General features: G+C 55.8%; 1 protein-coding gene across 4 annotated transcripts in view; it reads left to right on the forward strand.

Moving 5' to 3' along the window:
- SH3PXD2A (SH3 and PX domains 2A) overlaps positions 1–24,888 on the forward strand; it is a 229,086-nt gene that overhangs the window by 134,535 nt on the left and 69,663 nt on the right. For 3 of the 4 annotated variants that reach the window (XM_081822806.1, XM_081822804.1, XM_081822805.1), the window contains exon 6: positions 16,215–16,243. In XM_081822806.1, the coding sequence (XP_081678932.1) occupies positions 16,215–16,243 (29 nt within the window). Of the gene's footprint in view, positions 1–16,170; positions 16,244–24,888 lie in introns of those variants that run through there. The other variant, XM_081822807.1, reaches the window with a different exon arrangement.

Genomic DNA, 24,888 nt, shown 5'->3' on the forward strand with positions numbered 1-24,888 from the left:
GGCCATAGGCTGAGCCTCCCACAGAGCCCCGGAGGCCTGCTTTGCAGTTATGTCATGTTCGAGGGTGTCTCCGTTCCCCCTCCCTTGTAATTATTACCCCTCCATTGTAACCAGTCCTCTGGTTAGCTACCCCTCCACTGGGAGTCCATAGCAGAGCTGACCCTCGAACACAGGTCTTCAGCCTCCTAGCCTAGGGCTCCCTCGGTTGGCATCCAGGCAGGAGGCATTCGCTCATTCAAGCATTTTTGATCATCTTCTTGGCGTGAGGCACGGGGCCATGGAAGTGGACACAGCTCAGCCCTCCCCGTGGGGAGCTTGTGGTCTGAGTGGACAGACAGCACAAGCAGGGCCTGGCTTGCCTCTGTGGGAGGCAGCAGAGCACGATAGGGCTCTGGCTAGTACCCTGGCTCCTTCCCCACCTACTCTGTGGCCTGAGAATTACTTAAACGCCAAGACCTCAGTTTCTTCACCTGTAAAATGGGGCTTATAACAGCTGCCAATCCCGTGGAGATGGCAGAAACCAAACAAGTGATTATACAGGTGCTGGGCCGTCCACAGCAGTAGGCTGGCCTGGTGAGGTGGTCAGGGCAGCCTCCCTGGAGAGGTGAGGCCAGAGACACCCACTGCAGGGGAATGGGAGACAGGGACATTCAGGTCAGAGAGAGTCTCTGAGACTGGGCAGTTTCAAGGAATTGAAAGAAATTCTGTCTTCCTGGAGACTGAGAGCGTTGGCTAGGGCTAGGCCAGAGGAGTTGGGCCTGAGGCATCCAGTGTCCAGGGGGTGACCTTGGACAGTCATTAACCCTTTCTGTGTTTCAGCGTCAGGTGAAGGAGCAAAATTTGGGGTTCTCTAGGGTCCCTCCTGGCTCTGACATTCTGTGATCTTATCAGGACCCGCTGGCTATTGCAATGCTCCAAGCATGTAGCAAGTGGAATCTGCAGGGGTGCCTGATGGCTATGGGAAAGAAAGACTTTCATAGATACAGTCAGATGTGGAAGAGACAAGCATTCTGCAGGTCATGTGACCCTTCCCTTTCACAAGCCCTGTAGATTGGAGTTTAGGCACCTCTTAACTTTGGGTGACTTAGTACTTGGGATCTGTGTGTATCTCGCTCCACCTTGTGGAAATTTGGGGCATTACAGTTGCCTGTGTCGGGGCAGATGCCTGTAGATTTGGCTGATACCGCCAAAAACTGTGCTGGGTCCTTGAGCATGATCTTGTTTAACCATCAGTATAATTCTGTGAGATTTATGCCTCCTTTTCTGTAGATGAGGAAGCTTAGGCTCATGTTGGTTAAGTTACCTCTCAACTAGTAAGTGTCAGAGGCTGGATTCAAACCCTTCCAACCTCAGATCTACACCCAGCTAACCACACATGGGTGTGTGATGGAGAGAAGCATGGGGACCATGGCCAGGGTGACTAGCTCCAAATTGCCAGTTGGGACCCTGTATCTGACCAGAGGGCAGAATAGTTGAATTAGGACCCCATGGTTGCTGTGGTCACAGATGGGGGCTGTTGAAGGTACAAGATGAGGGCACTTTCCATAGGTGGGGACTCTTTAAGGGGAGCCCAGGCTTCTTGTCAGCCCACATCCTTGAAAAGTTACCAGGCTTAGGAGCCCCAGGGCCAGTTCCGGGTACCCTCCCTGAGACCCCCGCCCCCAGCCTCCAGAGCTCCCAGGAGGGCCTTCCTGCTGTGGCTCAGACCTCTGACATGCTTCCAGAACCAGCCTCACTCTGTCGTCCTGAAAGGGAAGCCAGGTGCTGCCCAGACTGATACCTGATTTGGGCCCTCCTTGGGCCCAGCTCTGACCCCAGCATCAAACCAAGCCCTTAAGCCCCCCTCACTCCCTCTCTATCACGTGGCCCATTTATCACATGAGGAACCCTGAATTAATGAGAACCCCCTTCCCTTTGCCCCACCCCAGGACACACAGCCTGAGGCTCTCCCTACCTGAGGCTAGGCAGGAGATTTTATTTTCAAATAGCCTTATTGAGATAAAATTGACATGAGACAAAAACCACTGATTTTAAGTGTACAGTTAATCCAATGACTATTAGTAAATTTCTAAAGTTTTGTGCAACCATCCCCACAATCCAGTTTTAGAACTTTTTTTTTAAAGGTTTAATTTATTTATTTGACAGAGCACAAGAGAGCAGTGGGAGGGGCAGAGGGAGAAGCAGGCTCGCCACTGAGCAGGGAGCCCGATGCCAGACTCCATTCCAGGACCCTGGGATCATGACCTGAGCCGAAGGCAGATGCTTAACCAACTGAGCCACCCAGGCGCCCAAGTTTTTAGAACTAAAAGGATCCGAGGGAGGTTTTTAATTCTTCCCCAAAAGGAGCCCCCATTAGCATCCCTTCCCTTGCTGCTGTCTGGGAAGAGGAGATGTATGTTCCTGGAGACTGGGTTCTTTCCTCTACTGTATTCTGCTCTGATTTCTAGACCTTCTGTTAGTTCTGGCTGCTTTGGCCCTTGCACAAATTGTTCAGTAGCCCGCGGGCAAGGCCTGCTTCACCTTCTCAGTGCTGCTCTGAGATGGACTGGCCATTGAGTGGGGGCCTCGGGTGGAGGGCTTCGGGAGCTCACCTTGCACTTCATCCCCATCCCCAGGAAGTGCACATACGGTTTCGCCCCACAGGGCATCTGGGAAGGCCAGTGGGCACAGGCAACAGGCCTAGGGGCTAAGCCACAAGATGAGCAACTCTCTACTGGGGCAACCTGCAGGCAGGGCAGGGGTTTAGCAGAAAGCAATGTATGTGTTTTAGCTCATTTAATTTTTGCATCTATCCGTGAGGTGGGCAACCTTATTTTCCCCAATTTCCAGTTAAACCCACTAAGGCAAAGGGACGTCATGTGACTTGCAAAGCTGATGCGTGGCAGAGATGATGAGAATCCGGCAGTCCGGTGGGAGAGCCTGGCTCGCACCCTCAGTAAAGCTCACCAAGTGCTTAGCACACTGCCTGGCACGTGCTCATAATCCCTGGGACCTATTTTTGCCACTGCCATTGTTGGGCTGCGACGTGGTGAGGGAGGAGCCAGAGGCCTGGCCAGCCAGTGCCCTCACGATGCTCAGCGTGCAGCCGTGTCAGTTGGCCGTTTCTGGAGCCATCCAAACAGCCTCTGCCGTCCGGCTCCAGGTTGCATCCCACTGAGAGGCAGGAGGGGAGGGCTGCCCCCAGCCCCAGCCTTCAGACAGCCTCCAGCCCTGCCCTCACGTTGCACTGACAGGTTCTGCAGGGTTGGGGGGTGGGGTGGGGCGATGGTTTGCCCAAGGTCACCCAGAGAAACTGGACTAGCACCACGTTGTTTGATTGAGTCCAGTGTTCCTCTGGCTCTCGGAAACTTCCCCAGCTGATTTCCAGAGCATCCTGCATGCTGGTGCACAGAAGGGCACCTGGCGGCCCGAGCTCAACCTTTACGGAGACTCGAATCAAAGCCTACCTGATGGGCTGGGAGGAGGGGCCGGCGTCTCTGAATGGCCAGGGAAGTGGGAGCTGGACTGTGGTCAGGTCCGATCTAATTACGCAGAAGCAGGCTCCCAGTTACAGAAGGCGGTGCCTGCCAAGCCAGAGAATTTAAGGTTAATGGCAGGAAGTGCTCTGGCCCCCACTTCATGCAAGAGAGGGCACCTGTGAGACTGTCTTACTGGTCAGAGCCTCCCAGAGGCCGGCAGGGCTGCAGGCAGCCACCCTGAGAGCCAGAGGACAGGGGACGTGGGTTGTCCCCATGTTGGCATGTCTGGGTAAAGCCCCCACTATGTGTTGGTCATGTGCTAGGTCCAACAGACTATGAGGATCTTGGTGGGCAAGTGGGGTGGAGGGGAGTGGATACTTCATGTCAGAGACAGGGAGAAGCAGGTGTCTCAGTTCAGAATACTGCAGAAGCAGGTCTGGGGAGGATTTGAACCCAGGCAGTTTATTTGGGAGGTGATACCGGGAGACGCCAGTGAGGGAGTGAAGTTAGGCAGGGGAGGGAAGGCAGCCAAAAGTAGTGCATGATCAACCAGATGCCCTGTGGGCCACTGGGGCCTCATCCCATAGGGAGTTCTGGGAGCTGGCCAAGGACTGGTGGTCCCACCCAAGGGCAGGGCTTTTATGCACCCACTGAGGTTTCTTCCTCCAGCTCTCCTGCTTCCCCCTCCCCCGTCCACCTCTGAAGAGCAGCCAGAGGGGGCTTTCCAAAGAGCCTGTGTAAGGTAGCACTGACATGGCTCTCCATGGTGCTTAGGATGACTTCCAAGCAGGTTTGAGGTGGCCTGGGCCTGGGAGGCCTGGTTCCCTACCCATCCCCAGCCTGAAGGCCCCAGCCCCCGCCCCCCATTCCATCTGCTCCTCATGTTCTCCTAGAATCCTCACTCCTCAGAGAGACCGCACTTTCTCTCCATCTCTGCAACCTTTCCCTTTTCTTCACAGCTCTTAACCCAGTTTACCAGTTTGCTTGGAGGGAGAGGGCCTGGCCTGATGGAGGCCTGTGAGTGCTGGCTTGGAGGCTTCTGAGCGGGAGGGTGGGAAGGCTGATAGACAGGAAGGATAGAAAGATCAGGATCGTGACGGTTCCAAGCACTGGCTTAGGAGTCAGCTGGCACTGGGTTCAGATCTCAGCTCGCTACTGAGCTAGCCTCTGAAACGGGCCGCCCTTCCTAAGCACACGCGTGCCCTTGTTCTCAGACTCGGGCCCAAGGGGGAGCCAGGCAAAGGAGGCACTGTGGTCCAGCTGGGGAAGGGAGGGACCCATGTGAGGCACTAACACATCCCGCAGCAGAATGCAGGCTGTCAGCAAGAGCCTGCTGCCTCGCTGTGCTGGCCCGGTAGTTCCCATGGCAACCCTGCATGACGTCACAGCCAGGGGATGGAGCCCAGGACACCAAGGCCATCCTCACCAATGGAGGGGAAACGCACTGAGCCATCAGGGTGAACTCTGCACGTAGAGACTGTCCAAGTACTTCGGCATTTTATACACACTAACATCCACATTTGCTGACCCACCCATAGTCATCAAGGAGGACCCCCTGCAGGAAGCAGCACTTCCACTGGGCTTCACCGGGGAAAATGGAGTGGAGGGTAGAGACCCAGGGTCTGCCCGAGGCCAGCTCAGGATCATGCCGCAGCTCTGGCCAGCCCCTCAGAAGCCCCCGGCAGCCCCGAGCCAGGTTGCCCGTGGTCAGGACATTGGTGCCTTCATTCAGCAAACACCTGCTGTGCCTTGCCCTGGGTGAGGCCTGGGGAGACCGGGCCTGCCTCCTGCGGCCTGCCGTGGAGGGGAGGAGACAGCAAAGACATCGTAGTAATGTAAGAACTACAAAGGAAAAGAGGGTGCCATGCCAGGCCAGGTTCTGGAGGCGTCAGAAGGAGAGAAAGTTAGAGGGAGGCAGAGCCCAGGACAGCATCAAGCCAGCGTCTCTGTTCCCAGAATTCATGACAACTCTGCCAAGAGAAACAGCCCCTCTGGAGACTGTCAAACCTGCCCTTGCGTGAGGCCGGGCTGTCCTCGGGCTGCAGACCCAGCCTGGGCCTGCTGGAGGCTCCCTTCCGTGGCAGAGCCTCCAAGAGGCTGCCCAGGGAAACTCGTCCGCCAGGGCGCTCTGGATAGGCCACATTAGAGTCAGAAACCACCGCCTCCCTGAGTGGGTGGTCGGGGACACTGCACCGCATGTCTTAGCCAGGGTCCCCTTCCTCACACGAGAGCTGAAGTTGTAACCTCCCCAAGAAAGTGTCTACAACTCGATGGTGTTGTATGGTGTTGACCCCAAGTCTTTGCCTCCATCTTACCCTTTCCCTACCTACTCCTAATTTAGCATATCTGGATTTTAAGGTGTCCTTACAGCCACAGGTGGTAAATGATTGGAGCACTAGACTAAGACAGCTTGGGCTCACTAGCTGTGTTACTTTAGGCAATTTACATACCCTCCCTGATCCTCCATTTCTCTTCCGTAACATGGAGGAAATAAGAGAATCTACCACATAGGAGTGTTGTGAGAATAAAATGAGCTGGTATATGTCAAGGGCTTAGTTTGGTAGCTGGTCTTACGTAAATGCTTGAAAAAGTACCATTCTCGTCAATTACAGTATAATAATAATAACAGCAATAATAGCAGTATCCCCCCCTCCCCCAACACACACACCCACACACATCTTTGGGAAAGAAGGGCTCACTCAGTGTGGGAGGGCTGTTCAGTGGTGACGCCTACTAAGGCCTGACCCACCCCCTGCCTCCCCCTCCCCGTTCCCCTCCATGCTCTGGGGTCCAAGGGCTCAGGCCTGCTCCAGGGCCACAGAGGACTTCTTGGCAGCAGACGCTCAGGTGTCATTACAAAGCAGAGGATGAAGGTGGTGGCCCAGGGCTGGCCCACAGGGATCTATAATGGGTGTCCTGGAGAGCAGTGAATTCACTGGTTGGAGCCCGGCTGACCCAGAGAGAGCACGTTCAGTGCTGGTAGGAGGGCTGGAGCAGGAAGCCGGTACCCAGGGCTCCGGCTTGCCCGTCCGTGGCACGTGGCGTGCAGGCCTGTCTGGGGCCCGGAGCTGGAGGCCTCTCTGCAGAAGTTAAGAGGGGCCCAGTCCTTGATTTTTTCAGTCAGGGAAGCCAAGGCACAGAGAGAGGGCCATCCCCCAGGTTATGCTCTGGTTCAGATAGAGTTGAACCTGAAAGCCAGGTCTTGGGCCCCCCCCCCCACGTTGGGCAGCCCGGTTTGGTATCTTTCGAGACTCCTGGGTCCACCCTCTCTCTCACATGCTGCTCAGGGGAGGCAGTAGTTGAGGAAGTGCCCTTGGGAAGCCCCCAGCCTGCTGTGGGCCCAGGTTGGCCCGGAGCATCCCAAGTTCCCTGGGCCCAGAGCGTGCTGAGTGTGGCAGCTGCCTGCTCCTTCATGGAGCAACACTGCTTGGTCCAGCTGTGAGGGGGACCCACACTTGGCTGTCACCCCTGCTGCCTCCAACCAATGAGGGCCAAGGCCCCCGGGAGGCCCGGCAGCCTGGCAGCAGCTGGGCTTCCTGGGGAATAGGAAAATCTAACAGCCACACAGATGGGGCTTGAACCACTCAGCTCTGCCACCCACCAGCCACATGGTCTTGGCGAAGTGGCTTTCCCCACCCTCCCTCCCCCCCCAAGCCTGGGTCTCTTCGTCTCTAAACAAGCACCCCAAGCCTTGGCCCACCCCGCTAGGGCCAGCCAGGCCCGTCTCCCCACGTCCTTCCCAAGCTGCTCCGCCCCCACCCCGAGCCACTGGGCCTGTGCGGGGCTCTGTGACTGGGCGGTGGGGCCAGTGGGCTGTGCAGGGGGCTCAGGCATTCTCGCCTTTATCGAGCCTGCTGGCCCCCAGGTACTTCACAGGCATCAACTTCTTTTGTCCTCCAGCGATCCAGTTAGGCGGGTGCTATTGGGCTCTTCAGTTTGCAGAGCAGAAATGAAGACAGAGACCCTCAGAACGATCTGGCAGCGCTGGGATCTGAAGACAGGCAGCTGCATACATATGCATCTCCCGCACGAGCCGCGTTCAGCTCAGTGGTCTAGCCCACACTGTCCAATGTACTGGGCAGTGCACTGTGGCTATTTAAATTAAAATTTGTGTTAGATCAGATTATCAGTTCTCGGGTCATACTAGCCACATTCCAAGTGCTTGACAGACACGATGGCAGTGCCCACCAGATTGGCCAGTGCAGATGGAGGCCATTTCTATTGGTGATCACCATTCTATTGGGCCGCTCGGGCTGGGGCACCACTAGGTGTTGGGGACAGAATTGGGACACTCGGTACCATGGGGGGTCAGAATCGCAATGGACTTTCTGGGCTGGAATGTTGTGAAACACTGGAGAGGGTGGGAGGGCGCGTGAGGAGGCCATGAGCACAAATAGCCTTGCTTCCCCGCTGCTCACTGTGTGGCTCCAGGCAGGAACAAGCAGAGCTGGGCCTTGGTGGCTCCTGGGCGTCTGTGGGAAGCAGAGAGCCCTTGGCCTAGCTCGAAGTTAGGCCAGGGCAGGGGAGTGAGTGGCCTATAGCCGGGGGCCAATCTGGAGGTCTGCTCAGCAGTGCGGCCCCAGTGTGTATCACACACACACACACACACACACAGATCATGCACACTTCTGCAAAAGGGGCCACTATAGTGTGGACCGAAGCAGTCTTCTGTCTTCCCCGAAACAAGTGTCCATCCCACGGGCTACACAGGGAAAAGCAGAATCAGATGGAAACCGGACTGTCTGTCACGGAGCTTGGTGCTGCCACCTTCTAGGGGAAGACCTTTTGTTACACGCATCACCCCCGGGTTTCTCCCATCAAGTTTCTTCTAAAATCTAAGCCATGTGCCCTCACTTGAGTCCAGCCCCAGGTGCAGGTCCTGCCCACCCCCGCCCCAGGCAGACAGCCTCCCTGAGGTCTCCTCACCTCTGCTCCTAGCACACACATGAGCACACGCCAATACACACACATACACCCCCACACACGCACGCAAGATCCCATATCTGTTCCTGCCCCTGCACCTTTGCTCACCTCCTCCTTTCCACCTAAACCTCCTTCCTGCCTCTACTCTTTCTAATATTCATCTTTCAAGGCTAGCTCTAGAGCCCCCTCTTCTAGACAGCCCTTCCCAACTGCCCCAGACCCCTCTGACCTCCCCTTCCCGGGAAATTCCTATACAACAAATCCTTTTGACCGGGATATCAAATCACAAAGTGACTGTATGTTTTCTTTTCCTGCGTGTTTGTCTGGTCGCTCCCAGCTAGACAGTGTGCTCTGTGAGGGCAGAACTCTTGTGTCTTCTGCTCAGACACAAGACTGGGTTGGGTCTCAGTTAAGACATGGACAGCTGGGTGGACAGACAGACAAATGTCCTTGGAGACAGACCGGGAAAGCCTGCAAACATGGAAGACCCCCTCTGCCCTCCTCTCTCCAGGACCTTTGCATTTTGTCACTGCCCCTTCCAGAAGTCCAGGGAGACCCACAGCCAGGCAGCAGAGGGTGCCGAGGCTCAGGCAGCCTGTGGGAGGCTCACAGCGCTCTGCAGCCAGAGGGCTGAGCAGCCTCATTTTCCCTCGAGGAAACCAGCTTTGTGCCTGCACCCCCGCCTCCCCCTCCTCCACAGACTGCTCATCAGCTACCATCCAGGTGGGACTTCTTGGCATGCACACAAGTGGAGACCCAGACCCATTGTTTCCAGGGTCCTGAGCTGGCCCCCTGGGCAATAGGGCCAGAGCCTCATGAAGTCCATACCCACAAGGATGGGCCCGTCAGCAATTCCTATATCCTGGCCGCCATCCACACTCCATCGAGCCCCTGCTGTGAAGTCAGGCTCTCGGCCAGGTTCTCTCCACGTGCCAGGTTCTGTTTTAAGAGCTTTGCACATGGTCTCACGTCATTCCCACCGCAAACGTAGGGTATTTATGTCTCCCTTTGACAACTGAAAGTCCAGAGAGGGTAAGTGACTTGCCTGTGTCACCGAGTGGCAAGTGGCTGAGCCAGGCTCCACCCCACCCACACTCTTAACCCTCCGCTCCGAGGCCTGGACACAGTGGAACTATCCGCGGGCTGGCAGCATGCTCAGGGCCTTTGCCCAACACGGTGAGTCCAGCCAGAGAAGACAGATAGACAGCGCTTTGTCTTTTTGCTGTGGATGGAGCTGCGGCAGAGACGCTCTGGGATGTTCGGCAGATAAGCACAAGGCCGGGGAGGTTTCTGGGCTGTGCCGTAGCCCTGGCATGGACCTCTCTGAGACTCAGCCTGGGGGGCCCCCAAGACCCTTTCCCTCCCCAGGAATTCGGCTTTTTCGCCCAGGGCAGGAATTCCGGCCTCTCTGGACTAGCCACATGGCCACAATGGGGCCCATTCTCGGGACCCTGGAAAACACATCCTATGGAGAAAGGACGGATTCTTGTCGGACACAAGGGCCCTCAGTGCCCCAGTTTACATCAGGGCACAAATGGGGGTAATGAACAGCATTCATCCCCCCCTGTCTGTCTTTCCTGGAGGTCGCTGCCCCGCAGGACCATTCCGTTCAAAGGCTCTGAAAAGCCAGAACAGAGACCCAGCTAGGGGCTAAGCGGGGTGGGAGATTCCCCCAGCCGTCCCCCGACCTCAGCTGACCTGAAGTGCCTTTGCCCAGACCCTCCTCTCTCAGCGTCTGGACCAACATGCTCTGCCCCACTGCAGTGGTTTCACAGAGAATCAACAGGCTGTGCGGGTACCTGGAAGTACCCTCCCGTGAGGGCTGGGAAACGGGCCCCGAACCTTCATTGGTCACTGTTGTCAGTATCACTTTTTCTGCCATTGTGACACATTTCCCATCACAACCCAATACAGATGAGTAAGTAGGTGGACATCCGAAACAGGTTTCACAAGACAATACTGACCTCACCATGACGGACGTCATCGTTTCATCTATATTTTTAAAATGCTTATTGGGACACACCAGGTTGGTTTCAGAACTCAGTAAGGGGTCACAGCCTGTGACTTGAAAGCCGTTAGTTTGAAGCGGGCTGCCCGGGTGCACCAGCCGCTGGGGCAGAGCTGGGCCCAGAACCGGGATCTGTTGATGTCAGTGCCAGACTTGGCATTAGCTCTTTCCCGTCCTGCCCCCGACCGCCTGCCTCGCCTCTTAACAAAAATCTTCCTCCAGTCACACTCTGACCACATCCCTCCCTGACTCCGAAATCTTCTGGATTTCACGGGGGGACATCGACCCCACCCCACCCCTTCCCCGACCCCCTCCGGCCTGGCCTTTCCCTGCCCGTCCATCTGCTTACCCACCCTCCCCAGTTCAACTCCTCCTGTTTGGAGCTGCTTGTTCCTGGTTCTAGAGCCTTCCACTACCCTCTGCCCTCTCCATGGGTCCAAATACCTCTGATCCTTCAAGGCTCAGCTCAAAGCCCACTGCTCCTGGAAGCCTGTCTTAGATGTTCCGTGACTCCGGGATCTCTCTTTTTTCTGCACTTGGAATATAACCACTTCTGTGCCTCTTGGAATGTCTCAGAATGTTAGGTTTCTCACTGTGCTGGTTAGTTCTCTTCCCCCAACTTCACCCTAAACTCGCAGGCCAGAGCAGGTCTTTTCTCCTGTGCCTGCCCAGGCCTTCACAAGCAGCCTACGGCAGGAGCTGAAAACATGCTCAGTGGCGGGTAATGTCAGTCAAGATCATTGTTACACATCTCACGGGCTCCGTGTCACTGCCCTGGCCACGGTTGCATACCCTCACTCCAGCCCCCCAAGTCCAGGCCCCACCCAGGTCCCCTGAGACCCTGGGCTCTCAAGGTCACCTCCAGAGCCAGCCGGCTGGCCAGCCAGCAGGCCTCTCACGCAGTTTCAAGCAGCAGCAGGCCCTGCAGACGGGCGTCCTGGGCCGAGCGGCCAATGTCAGCCAGCAGACAGGAGGGTGAGAACATCAGGCTGGAAGTTCCTGCGTGCGTGTCCTCCTCTGTCAGGGCACTCTCCAATGGGAGCAAGAATGGGAGGGAGAGGGGGTGGCAGGCAGCAGAGGACTCAGAGTTCCACCTGGCAGGGACTCAGCGTCCTTCCACAGAGCTGGCCTGGCCAGACCCTCAGCGGCTCTCCTACCCCGGGGGATCCCTGACTGGCAGGACGGCCGCCTCCTTTCCCCAGCAAGAACCTGTCCCTGATGCTCCTGCATCCCCTTCTTGCAGCCCGCTCCCCGGCGGGCCTCAGGGTGGGGAGGACCCCATCAGCAATGTCACTTCAGCTTCGGGAGGCTGGGCAAACCACGGAAGCCCTCAGGAGCTCAGTCTTCCTATTCATAAAATGGGTTACCACCACCCCTGCCTGTTTCCAAGCCCTGAAGGTCACATGGGTTCCAGGAACTCTCAGGGGAGGGCAGAGAGTGGGACGGCGTGTGCCAAGATAGGTGACCAGTAGGTAGGAATTGTTAACTGCCTTTCCTGCCCCCCACCTCCGGCCTCATGCGCTTTGCTGTCTCCAGCCCAGCCCCTTCACTAGAACGTCTGCAGGAGGAGAGCAGCGTGTCTTACCCAGAGAAATTAAAGTGGGAAAAAAGGGGGGGAAAGTAAGCTGACCCACCTTTCAGCCATAGCATGAAAATGCAGGACCTTCATGTCTTGTGGCTTGGGGCTCAGAGAGTAGGCCACTCTGGGAGGTTAAAGGCACCTGATAAGTGAGCCCAGGCATGCCAATTCCTAGGGGTCAGTGTCTCCCTGAAAGTATGGTTGTAGCCAGACGAGCCCTGTTCAGACGTTCATTGTGTGGAAAAGGGCTCTTCCTGGGTGGACCGCGCTCGGCAGAGAGCAGCCTTGTTTGGTGTCTGCGAAAGCGCAAAACTCTGCAAACGGGGCTGGAGTTGCCCCTGCTTGGTACTGTGCTGCATCATGGTGACGTCCAAGTTTAAACAGGACTTTGCCATTTGGCTAGCAACTGAGGTGGGGTCAGTTCCAGGTGTGAAAGACTAATAACAAGGACAATTTATATGGCATTTTCTGGGCCGGGCACTACGCAAGCCCTTTTATGTATACTGTACATTTCATCTTCCCTAAATCTTAAGGTACTGTTATTATCCCCATTCTACAGATAGAGAAACAGAGGCTCAAGATGGCCACCCAGCCAGCAAGTAGCAGAGGGTTGAACTGGGCTCTCTCTGCTTCCGGAACCTGTCCCCTGCACCCTAGAGGCAGGGACAGGAGATGAACTGTTTATATCCCGAGATTGTGGGGGAGGGGATGGGGGAGGCCTCAGGAGTCTGAGATGAGGGAGGGGTACAGTGCTGTGTTGGAGGAACTCCACCCCTCTCCCCCCCAGCCAGGCCAGACCTATGGACCAGAGGCTGGCCAACTGTCCCAGTCTGCCTGGAATGGCCGGGTCACTGTACCTGGGGGCTTAGTCATCCTCAGTACCAGTTGTGGAGAAGGCTGAGTGGCCTGTTGGGACCAGGTCAGGATACAGCCTGGGAGCCTTTGCAATTACATTAGCTTCTGGCGGCACTAGAGGGAGACTGGCCTTCCCCTCCCCTTCTGCTTCCTGCGGCTCCCTGGGATATAGTGATTCAGCAGCAAGTTGCAAGGAGGCTAGACTGTGACCTACCTGAGTGGAATCACCAGCAGGGTGGGGGCTGTCAGCACCAGCTCTGGGCAAGAATTGGAGCAAGGAGGGGAAGAATGGGAGGCGGTCTTGAGTTGTTAGGGAGCTGAACCCCGGCAGAGGGTCCTGCAGTCCTGCCCGGGCCAGGACTGACTGCAGGGCAGCTGGAGGTGGCCAGGCCCTGCCTTCCCCCCGCCCGTGCCCTGATATGTGAGGGATGGGGGAGTCCCAGCCACTGGGTACCTAAGCCGCTTCTCAGCATATCCAGCGCCTGAAAATACGAAATGGCTTTGTTCAAAGGTGCCCAACCAGAAACTTGCAAGAGGTTCCCTCTTAGGGCCAGGTCGGCTCGGGCCGGAGGCCAGGTGCCCTGTGCCGGCCACTCCCACCATTCAGTCAGAGCTCGGCCACCCCCACTGACCCAGGTGCTTCTCTGGGTCAGACGTTCCCCTCCCCTCCTTGCACCCATGGCTCTGGGGTGGCAGTGTTTGAGGATCTGAGCGCCAAGGCCTGGGTTCTCCATGCCTAATCCCAGCCTTGCCCCTACTCATTGTGTGACCTTGAACAAGTTGTCCCTTCTCTAAGCTTTGACCTCCTCACCTGTAAATCGTGGAAGCCACACCTCCTGCAGAGGGGTCCCGGTGGAAAGGGCTTATACTTCCGTTAAAGGACAGGCCGGCCGGGGATCTGTCTGGAAGCTTCTTTGGCACTGCAAGCACATCGTTCTTAGGAAGCAGAAATGTTTCTTAGCGGTGGCTGGGGTCCTGATGGAGACTGCAGTGCCCCCTGGTATCACTCCTGCCTGCCTGTCAGGGTTGTAGCGAAGGGATGGAGTTCTCGGCCAGCACTTGTCAGAGATGCAGACAGTGTGGTTGGCTGGAGTGGGGCTCCACGTCTGAATTTGTAACCAGCTCCCCAGATGAACCTGTTGAATAACCAAGCTGAGTATTGCTGCCTGGGCACCTGGAAATTACGTCCCTCTCCCACTCCCAAGCCTCGGTGTGCTCCTGTCACCCGAGAATGACCTGCCTGCCTCCCTTCTTGGTGCTGTTGACAAGCTCAAAGCGAATCCTGGGCAGCCGGCAGCTGCACAAACGAGGAGGAAGGTAGGTGGCTATGGCACTGTGAGGAAGCCACGTCCGCCTGGGCCACCGGCAGCCAGCAGATGGTCAGTGGGCCATTGTGGTCCCAGGCCCCCGAGGGCTTCTCCTGCAGGACCCGCAGGAACATAGCGGAGCAGGGAGGCACCTTTCCCTTTCCCAGGCCTCCCTCACTCTGGACAAAAGCCTGAGAAATGAGTTCCTCCCCGGGAGTGGCAAGTTGGCTGAGCAGGACATAGCCACCATGTGAGCTTCAAGGGGCCCAGCCGGGCACTCTGGGACACAGTCTCTCCTGGTCTTCCCTTCTGTCCTAGAGAGATGAGCATGCCCGGACTGCCAGGTCAGGGTGGGGGAGCGAATGGGAACTCCCCACCTTCCTAACTCCTCTTGGAGGCCACAGATTTAGCAGGTCCTCCTCTGCCCCATCCACCCTACCATTTCCATTCTTGGCAGGTGGGTATATATACCACTGCTCTTTCCAAGTTGGATGACCTTGGGCAGTGGCTGAGCTTCTGTTTCTTCATCTGTAAAATGGGGGTGATAGGACTTTCCTCTTAGTGTGGATGTGAGGATTGAAAGAAGCATGGAATACTAAGGGAGTTCTCAAACTGAGATGGGCAGGTAGGGGGAAGGTATCAGAAATGCAGGTTCCTGGGCCTCAGCCCCAGCTTTCTGATTCACTGGGGGTCTGAGCCCAAACTTTAGAAAACTCAGGAGCCTAGGAGAGGTGGAACCCCTCACCCTTGGCTGTGCAAGCAAATCACGTTGGTGCTTAACTCCCCAAAAGCTCAGGCTATACCCCTAGGCCTCCAGAATCAGAATCTCGGGGCATCTCCATGAGGTTGACCCTCTTTCTTATGAACCCGCCGTTCCTTCCTCCACAAAATCATTTCTTTCCAGCAGACCTAACCGGCCAGTTCGCTTAGACCAAAGTCCAGCAATTGGCAGTTTCTTTGATCCCCCAGGGAAAATAAAGGCATTTCCTCTAGTCTCCGGATAGACCCCCAGCCCGCCTCTCCTGAGCCCTCCAGGAGCCTTCAGCCTTTCAGAGGCCTGTAACGCTCGGCTCCCCGAGGATTGGTGAATGGAAGCGGTGGTGGGAGGGGCCAAAGGCAGAAACAAGGGCAGGGTTTGGGAAATAACGTGATCTTGAGTCTGGATTAAGTCCGTGCTGGAGGGCCGGGCAGGCCCCAGCCTGGGGTAGTCCAGGGCAGGTTAATGGAGGCTGGGAGGTGTTGAGTTATTGCTATTAACGAGATCTGAACCCAGTACTCACTCAGAAGCTCAACCTCCATTCTTACTATTCCTAGCCTCACAGTTAACCCTTGCATTGTGCCGTGCCCTCCCTCACCGCTGCTGAATCCGTTTCCCAGCCTGAGCCTTTAAGGTGAAAGACATACCTGTTCAATATTCAGCCTACAGCCAATATATATCCGCACCTACACCGGGCCCAGGGGAAGTAATGGGAGGAGTCAAGCCACAGTGTGACTTCAGGGAGCCTGGGGTCTAGGACAGGGGCAGACTTTAATTAAGGGTCACACAAATCTGTAATTATGCAGAGGAGAGGAGATGGGGAGGATGTTGAGGAAGACACGCTGAGGAGGTGACATTTCAGTCGTGACTGGAAGTCTGAGTGGGCATGAGCAAGCGTTGCAAAGAACTGGGAGGGGAAGCTTCTGTAGGGGAGGGGAGCGGGCGCCCGGGGCCTCAGTTTCCCTATTTACGAAGTGTGTGAGAACCTGCCCCGCCCTCCCCCACCCGCTGAGGACCGGGAAGGTGCCCACCGAGCCCCTCCCGTCTGGCCGGCCGGGGGCGGGGTCCGGGGTGCGGGCGGCGGGCGGGGCGGGGCCCGCGGCTCGCGCCAGGGCCCGGCTGCCCGGGGGGGGGGGGGGGGGACCGGCGGGCTGGCGCGGCGCGCAGTGCGTGCGGCTGCGGAGCGCGCGGCTCGCGGGCAGCCAGGATCACATGAGCAGTGGTGCCGGGGACCGTCTGCAGCCTGCCCGTGGGCGCCCCGCAGCCCCGCAGCCCCGCGCCCCTGCCCGGCCCTAACCATGTCTGTCTGTTGTTGCTTCTTTTTCAGGGACTATGGCAGTTCCAAGAGGAAATCAGGTAAGGAAGCCTCCGGGCGTTTTTCCTTCCAACCTCCCCTCCCGCTTCGCGCTCGCGCTCTCGGATCCTGCAGAGGACTTTCTGGGGTCTTGTCCTTGCCGGCCACTTGCCGGCCGCTCCCGCGGGGCGGTGTTCCCTTCAGGTGTCCCTCTCCCCAGCCCATGGCCCCTAAGCTCTCTGGTACTCATCCCTTCTCCCACCGAGCCCCTCAGGCTCTCCCCGGGTTCTCCCGGTGGGAATGCGGGTGGGTGCATGGGAGGGTGTGGGGGTGTCTCGTGAAGGGCCCCCGCAACGCTGGCAGCCAGATCCTACCCCCCTCCCCCCGTGGGCTGCGGTGCCTATTGCTGGGCACTGCTGTGACTTCTCCTTGGGTCCTTCCGGTGATGAGGCGGTTAACAGAGACGCAGGGTTTTTCCCTTGCGAAGGTGAGATCCTGGACTGAAAAGGGGGTCCTACTTGAGTGGCTGTGAGTTTTTAACGCCTGCAACGCAAACCTTCTCCTTTTCCCCCAGCTCTGAGCGCTTTCTCATTGCTGCAGGGGTGGGGGCTCTACGTGGTGGCAGCGGAGGCCTGGATGGGAGCGGGCCGACCGGCCCTGGCATTGGCCTGACAGGTGCCAGGGTCCACCCAGAGTTTGCGAAAGGGGTGGGAACAGGGAGAGAGGTGGGGCAAGTCTTCGGACGCTGGGTGCTGGGCGCTGGGCGATGTCGGCTGGGGTCAGAGAAGGATTCTCTCCGGGTGGGGGAGGCGGGGTTCTGCACGTGCCTGGGTGTGGGTGACGCACAGTTCATTGGGGGAGGGTGGTCCCTAGGAGTTAGGGTGTGTGTCTGGTGGCGGGGGGGAGGGGGGAGGGCGGCAGACTTAAGCGATCTGTGTTGACATGTGTGTTGCCCTTATTTATGGGGGTGGTGAGTTATGGGACCAGCAGCCATCTGGGGCTTCTTGGCCCTCGGGGATGTGGGAGTATGTATAAACACGTGGCTCAAGTTATTGGTTCCCGAGGGGAGGTATCTGTTGAAGTGCCTTGACCTGTGGATCAGCAGAGGTGTGTGTGCCCATGTATGAGGGATAGAATGTGAATTGGGATAGGTGTAATTATATGTTGTGTGTGTTTCTGAGTATGGGTTGCTATGTTTTGTGTGTGCAAGTGCTTGCTTATATGTTTATAGGGACCAGGAAAGTTGTGCCCTGGTGTATGTACTGGGGGGCATGTGTGTATAGGTGGGGTTGTGTATGGACATGCTTGGGTCTTCATAGTTGTATGCCGTGAGGGTACGTTTACTCCTTAGGGCACACAGGTATTGAAGTGTGTGTGCCAGTGTGTTGGGATGTATCTTCTTAGAGCCTGTGTTCATGTGTGTTTGTGTCCCTGTTTGGGAGGTGTCTGGTGTGGGAGGAGACGTATGTGTGCACGTTCCTGGCAGCTGGGCAGGGGGGTGTCTCAGGTCTGCCCACCCACTGGTGCAGAAGGGTATTTCCTGCGTGAACAGGATGGGGAGGCTGCATTAGGAACCTGAGGAATTGCGTACTGCATATGGGCCCCAGCTGTCGCTTGCAGTCAGAGCCCTGGGAGGGAGAACTGGGAAGGAGGGGCACACTTGGGAATGTGTCACATCACCCCCCCAACCCCACCCAAGAACTTGCTTGGGCCTCAGAGGTATAGTGTCCTGTGCCTGGGCTCAGATTCTGCTCTGTGTGACCTTGGGCAAGTTTCTAAACTCTGCCTCAGTTTCCTCATTTTCTACAAAGATGACAATAGTATCCACCTCACACGTAGCAGTTTAAGTAAGTTCATGTGGGGGCGCCTGGGTGGCTCAGTCGGTTAAGCGACTGCCTTCGGCTCAGGTCATGATCCTGGAGTCCCAGGATCGAGTCCCGCATCGGGCTCCCTGCTCAGCGGGGAGTCTGCTTCTCCCTCTGACCCTCCTCCCTCTCATGCTGTCTCTCATTCTCTCTCTCGCAAATAAATAAAATCTTAAAAAAAAAAAAAAGTAAGTTCATGTGGAATAGTCCCTAGGACGTAATAACTACTATACAAGTATAAGTTTGTCATCATCAGTATTTTCTGAAGCCCTGGGACCTTGGGTGAGTCCCTTCTCTACTCTGGGCCTCAGTTTCCCCTCTAAAAAGTCAAGGGCTGGCCCAGATAACTTCTCAGGTCCCCCTACCCTGCATCTCCAAGACTCAGGTTCTATGCTGCTTCCTAAATAAGGCAGGGCCCCACCTAGGCTGCTTCACCCAGGGCAAGCCTCCCCTGGTTTCTCTGCCTTCTACTCTCAGGCCAGGAAGAGGATGGAGAGAGAAATTTAATTTATGTTGGCTTATGATAATGGCCACTTAGTGTCATGGTTAAAAGTGCAGCTCTGGAGCCAGACAGCAGTAATATCCAGTCTTGCTTTTCTCCTCTGAGACCTTGGGCAGATTTCTTACCCTCTCTGTGCCTGTTCGCTCTTCTGTACATTGGGGACGATATTCATACCCACCTTGTAGTGGTTAATTTTATGCGTCATTGGAGGGCCATGGTATTTAGATATTTGGTGAAGCATCATTCTGGGTGTTTCTGTCAAGGTAGTTTTTGGATGAGATGAACATCTAAATCACTGGAGTTTGAGTCAAGCAGATTAACCCTCATAATATGGGTTACCCTCATCCAATCAGTTGAAGACCTTAATAGAACAAATGCTGACCTCCCCTCAAAAGAAGGAATCCTGCTACCAGACTGCCTTTGGACTTGAACTGCAACTCTTCTCCGAGTCTCCAGCCTACCATCCTATCCTACCCCAGATTTGGGCTCACCAAGCCCTCATGATCACGGGTGCCAATTCCTTAAAATAAATCTCTTTCTCTCTATATATATACACATCCTGTTCTGTTTCTCTGGAGAACACTGACTAATACACACCTCATATGGTTATAATGAAGATTGTACAAACTAATATACGCAAGCATGCTTAGAACACTGCAACCTAGAAAGCTCTGCCAAAGTGCTAGCTCCTTTTATTTATTGAGGATCCCCTAGGGGCTGGCAACTTCACATATGTTTTCTCATTTGCTGCCCAAGAGGCTCATTGCATGTGGGCGGTGGGATTCCCATTTTACTGATGAGACACTGAGGCTCTGAGAGGGTGGCTGCCTCCAGTCTGTGGCCAAGTGAGGATCTGAGTCCATGTTCAGGGCTCCAGCCTGCTCTGTAATGAAGTTCGCGGAGCTTCCCAGAGTCACACCAGGCAGCAGTGTGTGCACAGAGAACATGGATGCTGTTCCCTGGTCATCCCTTTTCACCTGTTAGTTCCCAAAGCCCCAGTTCCTCCTCCTCCTCTGGGGGTCTCTTATTGAGCGCAGATCCAAGACTTGAGGCCAGGCCTGGGGAAGGTGGAGTCAACAGCAAAAAAGTTCTCAGGCAGCTTACAGCCTCTTAGAAGAGGCAGGACTGGTGACCCTGAGACTGGCAGGCAGTGTAGCCTCAGTCTTCTCTCTGCTCCCTCCTTCCCTCCGCTGAACCTGCTCCTCCCCACATCTCCACCATCCATGCTATTGCTCCGGCCCAGCATCAAGAAGTGGCCCTTGACCCCTCCCTTTCTCTCCGCTGCCAACCCAACCTCCTCCGCCATCACACCATGATGGAAGCTCCCTTCTCTTCAGGAAGACCTCAGCTTCCTTCTGGGTCTGTCTGCTCCCACCCTTGCCCCTCCACATTGTTCTCCACACCACAGCTAGAGTGAGCTCTTCAAAGCAAGTATCAAATCATGTGCTTTTCTGCTTAAATTGCCCCATCCCACCCAGAATAAGCTCTTTAATCCGGCTTACAGAGCCCTGTGTGCTTTAGCCCCTCGCCTGCTGTCCCGCCCCAGGCTCTACCCACCCCCAACATGCCCGCCCCTGCCCCCTCTGCTCTGTCATACCACTCAGCTTCCCTTCCTTAAACACAGCAAGCTCATTCTCTTCACACAGCGCATGCTGTTCCCTCTGCCTGGAATGCCGTTCCCTGATCTTTCACACGGCTGCCCCTTCTTAACATTTCAGCTTAATTGTCACCTCAGAGAAGCCCCGATTCTCTGGTGTTTAGCTGCCCCCTCCCATCATTGTATGCATCATGGACTACACTCTCTCTCGTGGGTGTTCTTGTGTATGATCTGCGTCCCACCACCTTGAGAGGGAAGGCCTTGCCGCAGGGCCTGCACTAGGAGCGGGGTCCCCTCGTGCTGGCTGAAGGAGCAGCTGGGTCAAGGAGCTCACACGTGCGTGGATGAGACAGAGAGCTCCCTGCAGCCTCAAATCAGGGGAAATTATCTGGGAAGAGGAGCAATTTTGCTGGTTGGGGGCAGAGAACAGGCAACTTTGGTGATCAAGGGACAGCACTTGGGCAAAGGTGGGACAGCAGGACCAAGCATGGCTTGTTCGGAGACCAGAGACTTCAGCTGGCCTTATTGAGCACCAGCAGCTGTAGGTTGGGTACTGTGTCGGGTGTCATGGTTATAGGGATGGGTCTTTCTGTCCTCGAGAAGTTTGCAGTTTGCTAGGGTGATGAAGTGTATATATCTAAGAATGTCCTGTTAGAGGGAAGCAAAGAAGTGACATGGGTACCTGAAGAAGAATACTCCAGGCCAAAGGCATAAACAGTGCAAAGGCCCTGGGGTGGGAGCATGCTTGCTGGCCTGCTCGGGGCATGGCAGGGAGGTTTGTGGCTGGGGTGGAGAACAGTGGAGGGCAAGGTGGTAGAAGGTGAGAGCAGAGAGGTAGCTCTGGGTGGGGGAAGCAGCACAGACCATGTAGGGCTTTGCACGTAGGGCTTTGCAGGCCATTTCAAGGGTTTTGACTTTTCACTGTGAGTGAGATGAAGAGCCATTAAGGGATTCTGAGGAGAGTGGGGGCATGATGTGACTTAGATCTCGGAAGGATTCTTCTGACTGGTGGTGAGTGGAGATGGACCAGGAGAGGAGATAGGTGAGAGGTCGTGAGAATTCCAGCAGCAACAGAGGGTGAGCTGCGTGGCTGGATTTCGATGATTGTGTGAGCGGTTCCTGTGGGTGCAGGGGAGCGGCAGTCAGCCCCGCCTGCCAGTCAAGTGGCCTTGGGCCGACCCCTCCAACTGAGCTCGGCTGCCTCACCGGTCTGTTGTATTGGTCAGGGTGCAACTAGAGAAACCGACCCAGGGGAGCTACGCATCAAGAGGTTTCTCTCAAGGACTTGGCTTACATGATGGTCGGGGCTGGCTTTGCAAGTCCAAGGTCCAAGGGCAGGCCAGGGCCATGGTCTACAGGTGAAATTTCCTCTTCCGTGAAGCCTTGGCTCTGCTCTCAGAGCCCTTCAGCTAATTGACTCAGCACCCACCCCCCTGCCAAGTAGCTAGGATAATCTCACTCAAAATAAACTAATTACAGACTTTGTTACATCTGCAAAATACCTTCCGCAGCAACACCTAGAGTAGTGAGTGGTGGGGTAACCGGGAACTGTAGCCTAGCCAGGCTGACGCATAACAACGGGCCATCACGCCTGTAAAATGAAGTCATAAGAGCCCCATGCCAAGTGCAGAGGGTCCCAGGAGGTGATGCAGTGAGGGGGCTTTGGGCCCGGTGGTAGGGAGGTCCTGTTGCTAGAAGTGGTGCTTGGCTGAGAGGGGGCTGGAGCAGGCTCCCCAGAGCAGAGGGTGCTCTTCACACCTGAAAAAGACCCAATGCCCCCCTCTCACTTCTGGAAGCTGCGTTTCTCCCCAGCCCGGCTGTGGAGTTCCGAGTTTCGCCGCCAGGGGGGGCAGGCGGCCACGGATCCTGAGGTTTCGTCTTGGCCCCGGATTGTTGCCAGGCAGAGGGCCTGATGCTCCATCCCATCCAGCAGTCCTGTGAGGAGCTGCAGCTCATTTGAACGCAAATGAGGTTACTCAAGAGTGTTGCAAGTTTGTTCTTTTGGGCAAGTGTTGATGTTCCTCCTGAAATCCTGTTTACTTTATACTTCTCCTTGGAAAATTGGTGAGTTCGGTCCGACTTCCATTTTATTGATCATAAAATCTGCCTTACTGGATGGAGTTAATGAGATCAGTGTTACTCCGGTGGGCACAGAAGCATGTTGCGTGAACATAAGGGTTCAGGTTTTGGCGTCAGATGGACAGGGTTGGAACCCCAGCTCTGCTGTGTGTTTGCTCTGTGACTGGCAGTTTCCCTAACCTCTGACCCCCTTATGCCTTTACCCCTCTCAAGGAAAATGGGGGTAAAAATAGTGTCTGTCTCATTAAATGTAAGGATCGAAGTAACAGAGGTCCTGGCGCATAGCAAGGTCCCCATGATAGCCACTGCCCCTGTTACTGGTTTAAGTATTGATGGATTCTAGAAGGAGGGGAGAAGTTGGTCTTACCCTTAGTCTGTGAGTTAAAAGACCCACTTGAAGCATTTATTTTCATTTTCCAAGCCCGAGGCCTGGCCTCAAGAGAAGACAGAAGCTAGACCCGGCCACTGCAGAGTCGTTCGTAGAGTTAAGAACCCGGATTCTGGAGTCCGAGTGCTTAGTTTCATGCCCCAGCCCTGCCAGCTGTGTAGTCTCAGGCGAGTCCTTAACTTCCCTGTGCCTCAGTTTCCTTGTCTGTGAAATGGGAATGACGATTCATCAGGTTGTTTGAGGCTTGAATATGAGTTACTACCTATGAAGTGTTAACTCCAAGACTGTGCCTGGCACAGTAAACGCTCGCTGAGGGTTAAGCCATTTTTATTATGAATAGGAGACAGTATCATAGGTATCCAGCTCTCAAACAGGAGAGACCCCTGGCTTTGCTCTTTGCCCTCCTCCAAGAAGTGAGCCCTCTCAATCAGACAGGAGAAGGTGGAGTGTGCACCATCTCATAATCGCTAGTAAATCTTGCAACAACCTGGGCAGATGGTCTTGTCCCCATTTTATAGACCAGGAAAGGTAGGTTAAGGGACTTGCCCCAGGTCACCTGGCCAGGTAGACACAGGATTTGAATCTGGCCCTTCTGATCCACACCTCTTCCACTGAAGTCTGTTCCGTCCTGAGCCAAGGCCCAAGGGTGACCAGGACTTGGGCTCTGAAGGCCTCTAGGAGGGAGGGTCCATAGACTGGGATGGGGCTGGCCCAAGAGAATACCACTGAGGCATCTAGAGGGACCTTATTGGTCGTCAGGTATTCTTAATTGGGGAAAAGATTTCTTTACAGGATGCGACCACTATCCTCTTCATTTATCTTTTTATGAATTTGGTTTTTAATGAAGTGGATTTGCTTAAAGCCCGTAAGTACTGGCTACTCTAAAGTTTGTCTACCCTCCTCCTGTAGAGAACGCCAAGAGAGGGGCTCTGCCTGTCCAAGGTGGGAGTGGGCAGAACTGGTCCCCTGCAGGTCACACTGCCCCTAGGCCCTGGAACTAGGCAGAGGTGTGAGTAGGGCCATTATGATGCATGTGGAGAAAGTGGGGCTGTAAGGCTTCTGGGGCTGTCCTCCCCCAAGATGAAGGCCCCCTAGGGCAAGGAGCCCTATCCTGGCCCCAGGCCTGACCTGCTCCCCAGCCACAGGGGGAGGGGACAGAGCAGACAGCAGCAGCCTTCACTCCCCTCCAGAGGGCAGCTCTCCTAGAGTCTCTCATTTCTCTTAAGTGATTGCTGTCCCTGGCCCCATAGAACTCGAGCTTCAACTGAGAAAGCAGGATGGTGTCGGGGACTCATTAACAAATGCAAGACAGGCTAGGTTGCAGATCCACAGGCTGTGGGAGTCAACCAGAAGGGGACAGGGCTAGGAAGATGGGGGAGGCTGGGGATGAGCAGAGGGGTGGGCACTGTGGTGGGAGGGCTGGGCATGAGCGAGGACTCAGAGGCTGGAATCAGGGTGAGGAATTTTAGGTAAGGAGAGGTGTCCAGCCTGGCGGGAGTGGAGAGAGGGCTGGGAGATGAGTCTGGAAAGGAAGCTTTGGAGGCAAGATCAGCAAGACTTTTCAAAGCAATTTCCAAGGCTTTCTTGTCTGCCCAGGACACCCATCCTCAGTGAGAAAGGCCCAGGCTGCTTGGCGAACACGGCCAAGACATTCCTGGCACCCTCCAACAGCCCGTTCCAAAAGTGAACGTTTCTCGTGAAGGCATTGCCCTCTGGCACATCTCACCGGGGCTGGTGTTTTTAAACAATTCTCATTTTCGTGGCTCCGGGTCCTCAGCCTGATGTCACCCCCGGAGTTCAAAGCCAGCTAATTGGAAATGAAAGGAGGCGGATTGATCTGGCAGCTCCACGCGCAGTCCATGTGGCAGTGATGGGATGGAGAAAGTGAACGCGCTGCTCACGTGTGTGTGTGTGTGTGTGTGTGTGTGTGTGTGTGCGCGCCACCCCTCCCCCAGCCAGAGGGAGCGCGGCCCCACTGCCCCACTGGCCTGGACCCGGAGCCCGGGGTGGAGGCACGCAGAGGGCTCCTGGCATCCCCTGGCGCACCCCAGCTAGCCCCGCTCCCTTGGCCCTGCTTGCCGAGCCTCTCTCTGCCCCGTGCTGCAGACTCGCAGCTTCCTCTGCTAGGAAAGTAGAAAGATGGTCCTAAATTGAACAGCAAGTGAAAGGCTGGAGGTGTGCTCAGGCTGCTCGCTGAAGTACAAGATCCCAGGCCCTGCCCAGACCCGCCGCATCAGCCTCTCTGCGGGCGGGGCCCGGGAGTGTTGATGGGCTCT

Source organism: Leptonychotes weddellii, chromosome 6 (genome assembly GCF_054177405.1).
Source record: "Leptonychotes weddellii isolate Sample4059 chromosome 6, ASM5417740v2, whole genome shotgun sequence".
Lineage (NCBI taxonomy): Eukaryota > Metazoa > Chordata > Mammalia > Carnivora > Phocidae > Leptonychotes > Leptonychotes weddellii.